At 48.1% G+C, this 10199-nt stretch overlaps 1 protein-coding gene across 2 annotated transcripts in view; it reads right to left on the reverse strand.

Annotated features, from left to right (window-relative positions):
* Positions 1 to 9041, reverse strand: part of BSDC1 (BSD domain containing 1) — a 23291-nt gene extending 14250 nt beyond the window's left edge. The window contains exons 1-4 of one of the 2 annotated variants that reach the window (XM_020896085.2): positions 8873 to 9041; positions 8501 to 8561; positions 3236 to 3352; positions 1023 to 1190 (exon numbers count right to left, since the gene is read on the reverse strand). In XM_020896085.2, the coding sequence (XP_020751744.2) occupies positions 1023 to 1190; positions 3236 to 3352; positions 8501 to 8561; positions 8873 to 8979 (453 nt within the window). In that variant the 5' untranslated portion in view covers positions 8980 to 9041. The other variant, XM_020896086.2, reaches the window with a different exon arrangement.
* Positions 9042 to 10199: the final 1158 nt, after the last annotated feature.

The following is a 10199-nucleotide window of genomic DNA, read 5'->3' on the forward strand; positions in this document are numbered from 1 at the left end:
CAAATTTTGAAACATTTAACTCAAGTTAAAACAATTCATCAAGAATTTTAATTTCATAGCCAGTCTGCCAAATGAATTGCAAGTTGTGCTCCCATTAGGGCCCCAGGAGTCGTGAACTTTAGCTGGTACATGGAAAGCCCCTCCTTCCTTCCTCATCGTTATAGGAAGCATGGGTGGGCTGCATCAGAACTTTAGCAAATGATTTTGGTTGATTCACTGTTATAATTTAAAATTCTGTAATTAAAAAAATTTCACAATCCACTTAAACGTGTACTAAGTGGTGGTGCTAATACTAGTGCTGAAAAACATGCTTGAAAAATCATGTTTGGGGTGGAAATTCAATGTGGTAAAATGCTGGCCAAACTGCTGACACCACACCGTGAATGTGGGAGAAAAAACTCCAGGGAATGTGAGAAATAATGGTGAGAAAATAAAATGCAGTAGAAATACACTACTGCTGCTGCTGCTAAGTTGCTTCAGTCGTGTCCAACTCTGTGCGACCCTACAGACGGCAGCCCACCAGGCTCCCCCGTCCCTGGGATTCTCCAGGCAAGAACACTGGAGTAAGTTGCCATTTCCTTCTTCAATGCATGAAAGTGAAAAGTGAAAGTGAAGTCACTCAGTTGTGTCCGATTCTTAGCAACCCCATGGACTGCAGCCCACCAGGCTCCTCCGTCCTTGGGATTTTCCAGGCAAGAGTACTGGAGTGGGGTGCCATTGCCTTCTCTGAGAAATACACTACTGTTGTTGATATAATTGCTTTGAAGACATACTCCTCCTGTACATTTATTCCAATTAAAATTTAGTCTTAAACAACACAAATGCGGAACTCATGCCTGTAAAGATGCTCTCGAGCACTTCTTGTTATGGATGAAAGTTGAAAGGAATCTAAATGTGCAACACTAGATAAATGACTGAATAAATTATGCTATATACACCTGCAAGAATTTAAAGACATTAAAAATGATGGTGATAAGGAAAGATCAGGTGGGAAGCTAGAGCCCGGGGCCGCTAGTGAATACCTTGGTACCATCATAGGGCTCAGCGGTGCCAGAAGGTGTGCCCATCAGGGTGATGACGTCGCAGTCGATGGTTTTGTCTGGTGACGGAGCAAAGGTGTCGGAGATCACCCCCAGGAAGTCAGACAGCCCTTTCTTCATTTTCTCTGTTGCTCCAGAGGAGCCTTCAGTCTGCAGAGAGAAGCCAACAGAAGAAGTAAGTGGCTCAGAGGCAGGTTGCGATCTGGGGTGTGGGGTAGAGAGGGGTGAAGCATCAGGGGTCAAGGTGTACTGTGTAGGGGCACCAGGGAAATGTTCACAACTGTTCACCCCATCTCTGGAGCTGGAGACGGAGAGGGGGCAGCCAGGGTCCCCACCCCCCAGATAGGGATGCAGATTAGGGCTGCAGTAGGCCTGTGAAGGTCAGAGCAGAGCTCCTTGACTGGCTGTTTCACCAAAATTTCAAGGCCAGTCAAGCTGATCAAAGATTGACAGGAGAGGATTCACGGCACAGACATTCAGCAGGGAAGAGGACTTAGAGGGAGAGAGATAGGAAAGGCACCAGCTTTCGGGTCAATCTGGGATTTGAATCCCAGCTCTACTACTTGTTACTAATGAGACCTAAACCTCTCAGAGTCTGTTTCCTTATCTATAAAATGCAGATAAATATACTTCCTACAGGGGGTTACTCTGGAGATTTTTTAAGAGATAAGGCATGTACAATGTCTGGCACGTAGCAAACATTTAATAACTAGTAGTACTGTAATATTACAATCTCATCATCATCATTGCTCAGGAGATATTTTGTATGAAAGGTTGAGGAAATACGGGCAGGATGAGGACAGACAGCCTTGCCTAGAGACAAGCCTGGGACCAGCTGAGGGCCAATGCATGGACCCCCTAGAAGGGGCAAGTGGGACATCCATCTGAAGCCATGCTGGTCAGAATGCCCTTGAGCAAGAAGGGACGGTGTGCTGAGAGATAGGACCAGGCTCCGCAAACCCTGCAGCAAAGTGTCATATTTATTCCCAATAAGGCTGCCCAGGCATTTTAAACCTTGAGCCTATCAACTGTGCCTGGCACATGCTGGCACAGGTATATAGCTGTATTTGTTGAATGAAAAAAGGGATAAACAAATGAAGGAAACAAGTCGTGTCTATGCTACTGGCTGTACGTGCAGCAGTTCAGCTGGGTGACTACTCGTCATTCATGCTCATCAGTGGCTGTGGTCAGCAGGCAGACAGTATTTTCTAAGATTCAACAAAAGAAGCTTGGCTAAACACTCTACAATATGTTTTTCATAACATGGCCTCTAATTACAAGGTGACTGATTCTGCTGGTGATCAAAGAAACTGAAGTCTGTTCCACTACTAAAGGGGAAGTTATAATACAAAACCAGTACCCTACACTTTCTCAGAAATTTGAGATCTGTGGGGGTATCTCTGACCGTATACAACTTTCAATTTTCATGCTGACTTGAGAATCTAACTCCTATCTCAGAGGAGAATTCCAGTATACATCTCTGATTGGTAAAACCTGGACCAGTAAAAATACAAGCTGGCAAAAACTTTTTGGAGGTAGTTCTACAGAAGATATTAAAAGGTCTAAAACTATATTCATCTTATATCCTTTTCAATACCTTATTTGCAAGAAATATTAAAGGCAAAGATTAAGTGATCAGAATGTTCACTGTAGCTCTGCTTACAATATTGGAAAAAACTGAATCAGGAAACTAGGAGCTGGTCAAATACACATAATAGAATACCATGCCATGGGCTTCCCTGGTGGCGCAATGGTGAAGACTGCCTGCCTATGCAGGAGACACAGGTTCAGTCCCTGGTCCGGGAAATTCCCACATCTGGCGGGGCAACTAAGCAGTGCACCACAGCTCCTGAGCCTGTGCTCCAGAGCCTGGGAGCAGCAACTGCTGAAGCCCGCAGGCCCCAGAGCCTGTGCTCCTAGACAAGAGAAGCCACCACAATGGGAAGCCCAGGCACCACAGCTAGAGAGCAGTCCCTGCTCACTGCCGCTAGAGAAAAGCCTGAGCAGCAGCGAAGACCCAGCACAGTCAAAGAGAAAAATAAATAAATAAAATGTCAAAAGAGAAAAAAAGAATACCATGCCATTTCTGATGCTGTAGAACCGGGTCTGCAATGATTCATTAAACAGGGAGGTTATGAAACATGGTGTTCAGGCTACGGGGGGGCAGTCCCTGGGAGGGTGGAGGTGGTACTCACAGTCAGCTTCTCCTTGACCACACTGGCGGTGGCTGCAATGGTGCAGGCTGTGTCGTGCTGCACCACCTGGGTGAACTCCGTCAGGTCCCGCTTCATGAACTCCAGGGCTTCGGAGGACTAAGGGAAGACACAAAGGGATGACAGCTGGCAGCTCCCCCACCCCTTGTTTCCTGCACCTCAGTGCCCGACAGAAACATGGCAAGCAACTGACATGGGAAGCCTGGGCTCAGAAACAATGCTTACTTGTCCCAATTCCACAACCTGGGATTACTCAACAGCAGAGAGCACAGAACTTCCTGCTGCTCTGAGAACGGGGGACTGAGCTCAGCCCAGGTACTTATAAGCTCTGTGGCCAGGAGGAACTCTCATCAAGTCATCGGTTTTCCCCTAGGTAACGAGGGAGGTGGACTAGGGCAGTGGTTCTCATGAGCAGACTGGGCTAGGGTGCACGTGTAGTCTGAAAACAAGACAGACTTTGCATCAAGTCGCTATGCTGTAAGCCATGACCTCTGTCTCAATTTCAAACATGAAGAGAAATAATTTTTTTTAATCAAAGAAAAGTGTTCTCTATTTTTACTTCTTTTTTTTGTTACAAGGAAATTCAGTTGAAATACGAGACAGCAGGTGAAAACATTTGTGTGAAAGGTTTCACAAACAGGTTGTATTGGTAACTGCAATAGTTTAGAAAGCTTTTATGAGCAATTTTTGACAATACCAGTAAAAGGTGTGTCATTTTTCTATATTCAACAAGAGGGGTGTTAAGAGAAATATTGGATTAGATTCTCTCCTAGACTGCCCTCGTTCTACCACTTCAAAGCTCTGTTCATCCATAGAGCTCCTTTGGGCAGAACTGATACTTGCTTCTGTCAGACAGTTTTCCTCTCACTCTGCACTCAGACCCAGCAGCCCTTCAGCTCTTGTTTAAGTCTTACCTTGTCTTCATCCTCACCCACTCTAAGACATTTTCCTGGACTATCTCTGTTCTCATCTCTGCAAGCCCTTTCATTTTATGAGGGATAGTTATCTGCATTTTTAAAGTGTCTTTTTGAGTGTTCTGGTGATTTATTTCCTTTGGGGAAAGGTCTGCCTTGTTCTCACCAGCCTAGGAAGTCTCATCTATCAGCCAGAGGCTTCTCTGCAAGTGGGAATGCTTCCATTTCAGATCTGGGACTCCTTAACTGGACCGGAAGAGTCATTTTTATTAGTTCTCTCTCCATGCACACCACCACCACCACCTCAGTCCAGGCTAACCTGCTCTTTCATCTAGACTCTTCTCCCAGGTTGCATGAAAGTGAAATTCGCTCAGTTGTGTCCAACTCTTTGCGACCCCATGGAATTCTCCAGGCCAGAATACTGGAGCGGGTAGCCTTTCCCTTCTCCAGGGGATCTTCCCAATTCAGGGATCGAACCCAGGTCTCCTGCATTGCAGGCGGATTCTTTATCAGCTGAGCCACCGGGGAAACCCAAGAATACTGGAGTGTGTAGCCTGTCCCTTCTCCAGGGGATCTTCCCGACCTAGGAATTGAACCAGGGTCTTCTGCACTGCAGGCGGATTCTTTACCAACTGAGCTATGAGGGAAGCCCCCCAGGTTGCATAAGATGCCTCTAATATCTTTTCCTCATGGCAACAGGGGGACCTCTGTAAGTCAGAGCAGACCGAGATGCCCTGTTTTACAGTCTTCAGTGGCTACACAGTAGCCCATAGCAAGTATAAAATCTTTCCCTTCGCTTACAATCTCATCTCTGGGAGACTTTCCCACTATGCCCCTCACTGAGCTCCAGCTGGCCATGCTCAAAATTTCCCAAATGTTCCACTATCTTTCCTACTTCAGGGTGTCTGAATACATCATTCCCTCTCCTTGACACAGTTCTAACACTTCAAAACAAGCGAACAAACACAATGAACAAACCCCCTCAGCCGGATAACTCCTGTTCCTCCTTCAGAGCTGCGCCTACATGTCACTCCCCTGGGGAGCTTCCCTGATGCCACCTCAGACCAGGCTGGCTCTTCAGCTCATGGCACCTGCGTGTTCTCTTCTTTAACATTTCCTCTACTTCAGATTTCTGATACCTGTTCACTGTCTATCTTCCTGGGTAAACAGCAAGTTCTGTGAACACAAAGCCTTTGTTTTTTATTCACTGATACTCTCCCAGTGTCTGACATAGAGCCTGCCATAGAGTTAGACTGGCATGCACCAGGGCAGTTTTAATTATTATGTGATTATCTGACGAATGGCTGTCTCCCTCACTTGACTGTGAGCTGAGGGGACCAATATGAATAGACATGGTGCCAGTCCTCTGGAAGGTCCCAGTTTCCTGGGGAAAATGCTCATATAACAGTGCTGAGGTGCAAGGGCAGAGCAGTGACCAGTGTATTGTGGGGAGGCTGGAGCGACTTGGTGAAGGGAAGCCTGGATGGAGCCTTAAAGAATGAGTAAGAGTTACTAAGGAAAACTGGGCATAGTGGCACCTGGAGTTTACTGAGGCCTACAGGCATTTTGGTCCTGGGAGAAATGAAAATAAAGAGCAAAGCAGAAGTGGTGAGGGATAAACCTTGAGAGGGCGACCATGGAGGGCCTGGTCAGCCCTGATGGTGATGGGGAACCACCGAAGTCTGCAGGAGGTAGGACATGATGAGATTTGTGTTTTTGACATGTCACTCCTAAGACTGGGATGGACAACAGGTCCAAGACTTGAGTAGACTAGAAATGGAGGGACCAGACAGGAGGCTGTTGCAATAGTCCAGGAGAGAAAACAGAAGAATATGAATAAGGACAGTGCTGGTAAGGATGACAGGATGGAACTGGTTCAAGAAATATTAGGCAAAAGAGATGGATTTGGTGATTAAATAGATGTGTTGATTGAGGGACACAGAGTCAGGAAGAGCTACTGGCAACTAAACTAGGTGACTGGGTGGTTGCAGTGCTGCTAGCCAAGGGAGGAAATGCTGAAGGGGGAGCAAGTTTAGAGAGAAGCTATATAGTGTATATAGCTATATAAATATATTCTATAGGCTATATGTTTTGGAAGCTATATAGTATCTGTAGTGACTGGGGGATATTTGGGTCAATTGTCCAGCAGGAACAATTCTCAAACACTAAAGCTCCGAGGAAAGGACTAGGAGTCACCCTAAAATGAAAACGGAAGAGCTCACCCAGAAGAGTCCATTGAGTGAACACAGCAAGGCACTGAGGACCAGGTTCCTCAAACACCACCTTTAAGAGGCAGGCAGAGGAAGAGGAACTCGTGAAACAGGAAAGCCTGGAGAAGCAGGTGGAGAACTGAGAGAGAATCATGCCATAAAAGCCAAGGGAGTATACTTTCAAGAAAGAGAGTGACCGCGAGTGTCTAATGCAGCAGAATGGTCCAGGAAGATAAGGGCTGAAAAACACCCACTGGATTTGGCAAGTGGTAGGTGAAGCCAAGTGTTTATAAAGATAAGTCTACATGTAGTGGCCTTAGGGGTGGGGAGGGAGTCAAGAGACATGATGTTATTGACTTCAAATTTTAAATAGGAGGAGGTGAGGCTGTCAACTCGAAGTAAAAAAGGAAGTGGTTGGACAGGGAATGTGAGGGGAGAATTAAGTTTGGGGAAAGTTACTGAAGGCAAGGGGAGGAGCAAATAGAGACTGAAAACACTTGCTAGGGTAGGGGGTGGAGGCTGAGAGGCCCAAGACCAGGCCCAGATGAGTTTGGGGAATCCGTGGTAGAGGCAAAGAGCAACGTGACTTTTCCCACCAGTGTCCATGGGCAAGTGCGAAAACACACACACACACACACACCCACACACAACAGGAGGAAGTAAGAGGAAGAGGAATGCAGATTATAGCACCATATCAAAGCTGTAGTTTCCGGGGCAGTATATGCTATGGGGTGCAAGAAAATTGGGGGGTGTGTGGCTGGGAACTGAGTGGTCCAGACGGAGCCAGGATAGTGAGGGAAGGAAAGCACTGAAAGACCATGAACAAAATTAATAGAAAATGGTAGCTGGTATTTAACAGGTTTCCCCATCACTCTCAGTACTTTAAAAAAAAAAGGACTTTAAAAAAAAAAAGGACTTATTTAATACTTATATTGTGTGCTAGATACTGTTTTGGTGCTTTACATATATCATCATTTAATCATGACAACAATTCTATCAGGTAGGTATTAGTAGTCCCACTTTACAGATGAGGAACTGGGGCTTTAAGAGGTTAAATACCTTGCCAAAGTTCATATAAGTGTAGGAAATTAAATCTTTTCTTTTCAAATGGGGAACTGTCAAAGGCAGAAACAATACCCCCTCCCTGTGCTTCAAATGAGAGAACAAACATGGAAGGCTAATTGACTACCTATTTTTTGGGGTTATAGGAAGACCAACATTCACAGTAATACATAGGAGGCCCTCACACAACATTTGCTAAACAAATGTCAGGCTCTCCTTCCAGAAGACTGCTCAACAAGAAGCAAGCTACTCTTGGGTCCCTTCTATTAGAACTCAGTTTGAAATTCTCCGAGTCTTCATTAACAACATAAACAGCTCAGGTCATTCTCAGGTTTTCTGGGCTGTAGCTGAAAGGCTAGTATGCAGGCCAGGCGAGGATAAAAATGCTTACACAGTAGAGCATTGATTTAACTGAAGCCAGAAGCCTCCTGGAGTTGCCCTGAAGCAGGACTCACCCCAGATGCTTGAGGTTAAATAGTAATTAACTTTTTCCAGAATTCAGAAGAGTTGGTTTTGACAAACCAGCATGGAATGAAACAGGAACACACACTGGCATTGCCCACAGGCAGAGTCAAGCCTCACTCACTCCACAGGGATTGCTGTCTCCTCACTAGACCATGAGTTTGGGGAGGCCCAAGACTGCATCTGTTGGGCTAATGTCGGTATCCTGAGGACCAAAGTAGTCTGAGAGTGCGCCAGCATACACTCAAACATTCCACTATTTGCATGACTATAGGAGTAAGTTTCTATCGCTGGAATCCTTTTTCTTCAAGGCCTAGATCAAATGTTCTCTTTTACGAAACTGTGAATTTCCCAAGTGGGAATACATCGCTCCTTCCCACGGATTCCAACGACACGGTAGCTCCAGTCTTTAAGACCATCTTTGTTTCACTGTAGCTAGAGTCATACTGGTCTGAGTCGGGGGTCTGACCTCCCGGAGGGCCCAAGTCAGCCCGGTCCCCGAGGCCCGGAACCCACAAGGTTCAGCGGGACAGGCTCGGAACAGGGTGCAGGGAGATGGCTTGGGGCCCTACCGGAGAAAGGGCGCTGGCCCAGCTTACCTTCTCCTTGACTGCCTGGTAGCTCTGCTGCAGCCAGCTCCGCCACCATCCCACGTCCTCCCTGTGGAAGACAGACACATCTGGCGGCCCCGCGGTGCGACTGTGGCCCGCGCAATGATCGGGTCTCAGTTCCCCTCTCAGATGTGGCCCGTGGGCTGGGGCATCGCAGGCCGCTTCCCCACCCCCTCACGCTGCGATTCCACCCCGCCCTTTCAGCTCCGTTCAGGCCCGCGCTGGCCTCCCGTTCCCCCGGGGGACCCCGGCCCAGCACCCCAGCCCTGGGGAGAATTCGGGGCCCAACGCCCGCAGAACTGGATGACGGGCTCACCCTTCCGCCATCTTGCCCGCATGACATCACCACTATTTACTGACCTTTGACATCCGACACGGCACCGCCCCCTCAAGCACCACCCCGGAGCGCGCGGCCCAATCCCGGCGCCGACATCGTCCTCAGCCCCATCTCCGCCCGGCTCCATCATTAGACTCCGCCTCCTTAAACTCGGTCCTGGCTCGGTTCAGGGTTCGGACTTAAAACTCCGCTCCTGAAAGCTCGGTCCAATCCTTATTCAGGATTGTCTCCAGGCCCCACCCCAAATGTTAGCCCCGCCCCCACAACATCGAAACCCTGTCTGTATCCGCTGACATCGGATACGGTGGCCGCTTTGGGTCAAGATTGGCCGTGTGGCTGGGGGCTCGGGTTGTAAAACGGGTAGAGAGGAGGCAGGGAGCGAGCCAGCCAGGAGCTCGAACGTCTGTGTCCCTGAGCGCAGGGTTAGGACCGCCCCCCTTTATGAAACCTGCCGCGTAGCCGCAGCCTGAGGTCTCTTCGGGCTAATTGAGCAAGCGCAGTCCGTGGAGCTCTGGGCGGGGGTTTGGAGGAAAATTCAGAGATGTCTTCGATGCAACCTCTCGGGGAGGCGCTCTCAGGAGATTGGGGAGACAGACACATTTAGTTAGCTCAATTTTTGGCGACCCAGTTCAAAACTACGTGAACTGGATGTGGTCTGGAGAAATCCGGAGACAGTTTGGAGGAGAAAGACTGTGTGTGTGTGTGTGTGTGTGTGTGTGTGTGTGTGTGTGTCCGGAGACAGTCTGGAAGAGAAAGACTTTGTGTGTGTCTGTCCGGAGACAGTCTGGAGGAGAAAGACTGTGTGTGTGTGTCCGGAGACACTCTGGAGGAGAAAGACTCTGTGTGTGTGTGTGTCCGGAGACAGTCTGGAAGAGAAAGACTTTGTGTGTGTCTGTCCGGAGACAGTCTGGAGGAGAAAGACTGTGTGTGTGTGTCCGGAGACACTCTGGAGGAGAAAGACTCTGTGTGTGTGTGTGTCCGGAGACAGTCTGGAGGAGAAAGACTCTGTGTGTGTGTGTGTGTGTGTGTGTGTGTGTGTGTCCGGAGACAGTCTGGAGGAGAAAGACTCTGTGTGTGTGTGTGTGTGTGTCCGGAGACAGTCTGGAGGAGAAAGACTCTGTGTGTGTGTGTGTGTGTGTGTGTGTCCGGAGACAGTCTGGAGGAGAAAGACTGTGTGTGTGTGTGTGTGTGTGTGTGTGTGTCCGGAGACAGTCTGGAGGAGAAAGACTGTGTGTGTGTGTGTGTGTGTGTGTGTGTGTCCGGAGACAGTCTGGAGGAGAAAGACTGTGTGTGTGTGTGTGTGTGTGTCCGGAGACAGTCTGGAGGAGAAAGACTCTGTGTGTGTGTGTG

This window comes from Odocoileus virginianus, chromosome 30, assembly GCF_023699985.2.
Source record: "Odocoileus virginianus isolate 20LAN1187 ecotype Illinois chromosome 30, Ovbor_1.2, whole genome shotgun sequence".
NCBI lineage: Eukaryota > Metazoa > Chordata > Mammalia > Artiodactyla > Cervidae > Odocoileus > Odocoileus virginianus.